At 41.3% G+C, this 1,860-nt stretch overlaps 1 protein-coding gene across 1 annotated transcript in view; it reads left to right on the top strand.

Annotated features, from left to right (window-relative positions):
• The window catches only part of Amot (angiomotin), a 39,344-nt gene that overhangs the window by 17,209 nt on the left and 20,275 nt on the right, over nt 1-1,860 (top strand). Inside the window, exon 5 of the mRNA XM_031379034.1 lies at nt 563-701. Within this exon, the coding sequence (XP_031234894.1) occupies nt 563-701 (139 nt within the window). The remainder of the gene's footprint in view (nt 1-562; nt 702-1,860) is intronic.

Below are 1,860 nucleotides of genomic sequence, written 5' to 3'. Positions count from 1 at the left end.
AGTTCAGGGTCACTCAGGTAATTAGTTTTCATTGCATCAAGATGGTGGGGAATTAACTTTATTCAAGGACCCTTGAATTCTTTTATACCTTCACCTCTTGAAAGCCTTCGTGTGGGTGCATTCCTTGACATTCATTTCATTTTTCTAATCCAATGAGCCTCCTGTGGGTCTCAGCAGTCCCACATAGAAGCATTCCACAGAAGGGCCACCTCAGGCACGAACTGTTTTCCTAAAGTCATAACTTGCAATCTTTCCGAGGTTAATGCAGATTCCCTATGAACCATGGTCTCATGCCATCTACAGAGATATTTTGCTAGGGTAGGGATGACTAGATTCTTTTTTCCTCACCAGTCAATGTGATATAGACCTTAAAATTACTCTCCATCCTATGCGGCAGACAGCCAGAAGAGGTAAATGGTGCATTCCTAACCCTCTTTCCCTTACCTTTTAGGACACATGGGTCTTATTGAAATTGACACTGATTGAACAAGTCAAAAGAGCCCTGTGTCCTAAAGCAAGCACAATATTCTCACATTCACAGAGCTTCCTCCTATCCCCTCAGAGTTAACCTCAGTGAGGAGTTTCCATGGATGTTTGGCATATCTTCTCACAAAACTCAAGTCAGCCTGGGCTTCTGGCAGGCTGCTACATTAGGAGAATACAGAGTTGAAGCAGTGGCTTGGATAATTGTTTCAGGGATGGTGGGAAAAAATAGACTTGGCAGACTCAGTACAGGAAGATGCTGAGGGCGAGCTGCTTAGTGATTGCAGTGTGTAGGAAAGTAGAAAGCAAAAGGTGAGAGGATTGGCTGAAAGAGGCAATGAGCCATATTGGGGGCTGGACTGAACACTATACAGGTTGAAGAGGAGGCTAACATATTCACCTGTTCAGAATCACAGTGACTGGTGATGGTTTAGATATTGTCATTCTTTCTGAGAGCCTCATGTTGCTCTCAAAGTCCTGTTGCCACCTCAGCCACTTCTCCCAATGCAGCTACCTTGTTTTATTCCATTTCTACTAGCATTCTTCTTAAGGCTAACATTTGCCAATCTTCCTATGCCCCTCGCTACTAGATTTAGTAGGCTCTTTGTTGTGTTCTAAAAGTTAGGTTTTAATCTACCAGGTAGCACACCAGTTTCCCCTTCCCAGTAATAGAGGAAGATGTCTGCATAATACTCTCTAATAATTTTGAACCGATTGGATTCTGCTGCTGGAGCTTAAGCTTACACAATACCTGGACTGTGTTATAAGTTTGAGTGGAAGTCTAAGAGTGTCAATTATGTGTGCACTTAGAGGGTTGATAGAATAAGGTACATATACACTCAGGAATTGCCTAGGGTGTTCCACTGATGAACTGTCAATTCATCTGAAAGGCATTTCATCAAAAGATGACATTTCTCATGCCCATGACAGTGTGATTTGTTCATAGCAATTGTTGATTGTATTGGCCAACATGTTTAAAAAGGAGAAATTATGTCCATACACCAAAGAGAGGTAGGGCTGCCTTTCTTAGTTTGCTCCTTTTGTTTTTGTTGTTGTTTTGTTTTTTTGTTTTTATCACTCTGCCTTTTTAAATTCCCAAGTTAGGAGCCTTGTAGATTTCTTTATTTCCAAGGCAGCAAATTTTCAGAGGTGGGGTTTTACTCTTTAAGTCTTTTAATATCTACCAGTGGACCATAACCTTTTGGCAGTGGACATAGGCAGCTTACTAATCCCAGGCTAGTGTTACCAAATTGCTTCAGTATGAACCCTGACCTAGAGCAGGGTTCCCAGGTAAAACTAAATCAGATTAAACTAAAATTAATGAAAGCTCATGGGGCAACATAAACCTCCTTGTATGAAGGAGTAGAATAGAGAAAA

Source organism: Mastomys coucha, chromosome X, assembly GCF_008632895.1.
Source record: "Mastomys coucha isolate ucsf_1 chromosome X, UCSF_Mcou_1, whole genome shotgun sequence".
NCBI classification, from domain to species: Eukaryota; Metazoa; Chordata; class Mammalia; order Rodentia; family Muridae; genus Mastomys; species Mastomys coucha.
This window is presented reverse-complemented; position numbering and strand designations above follow the sequence as displayed.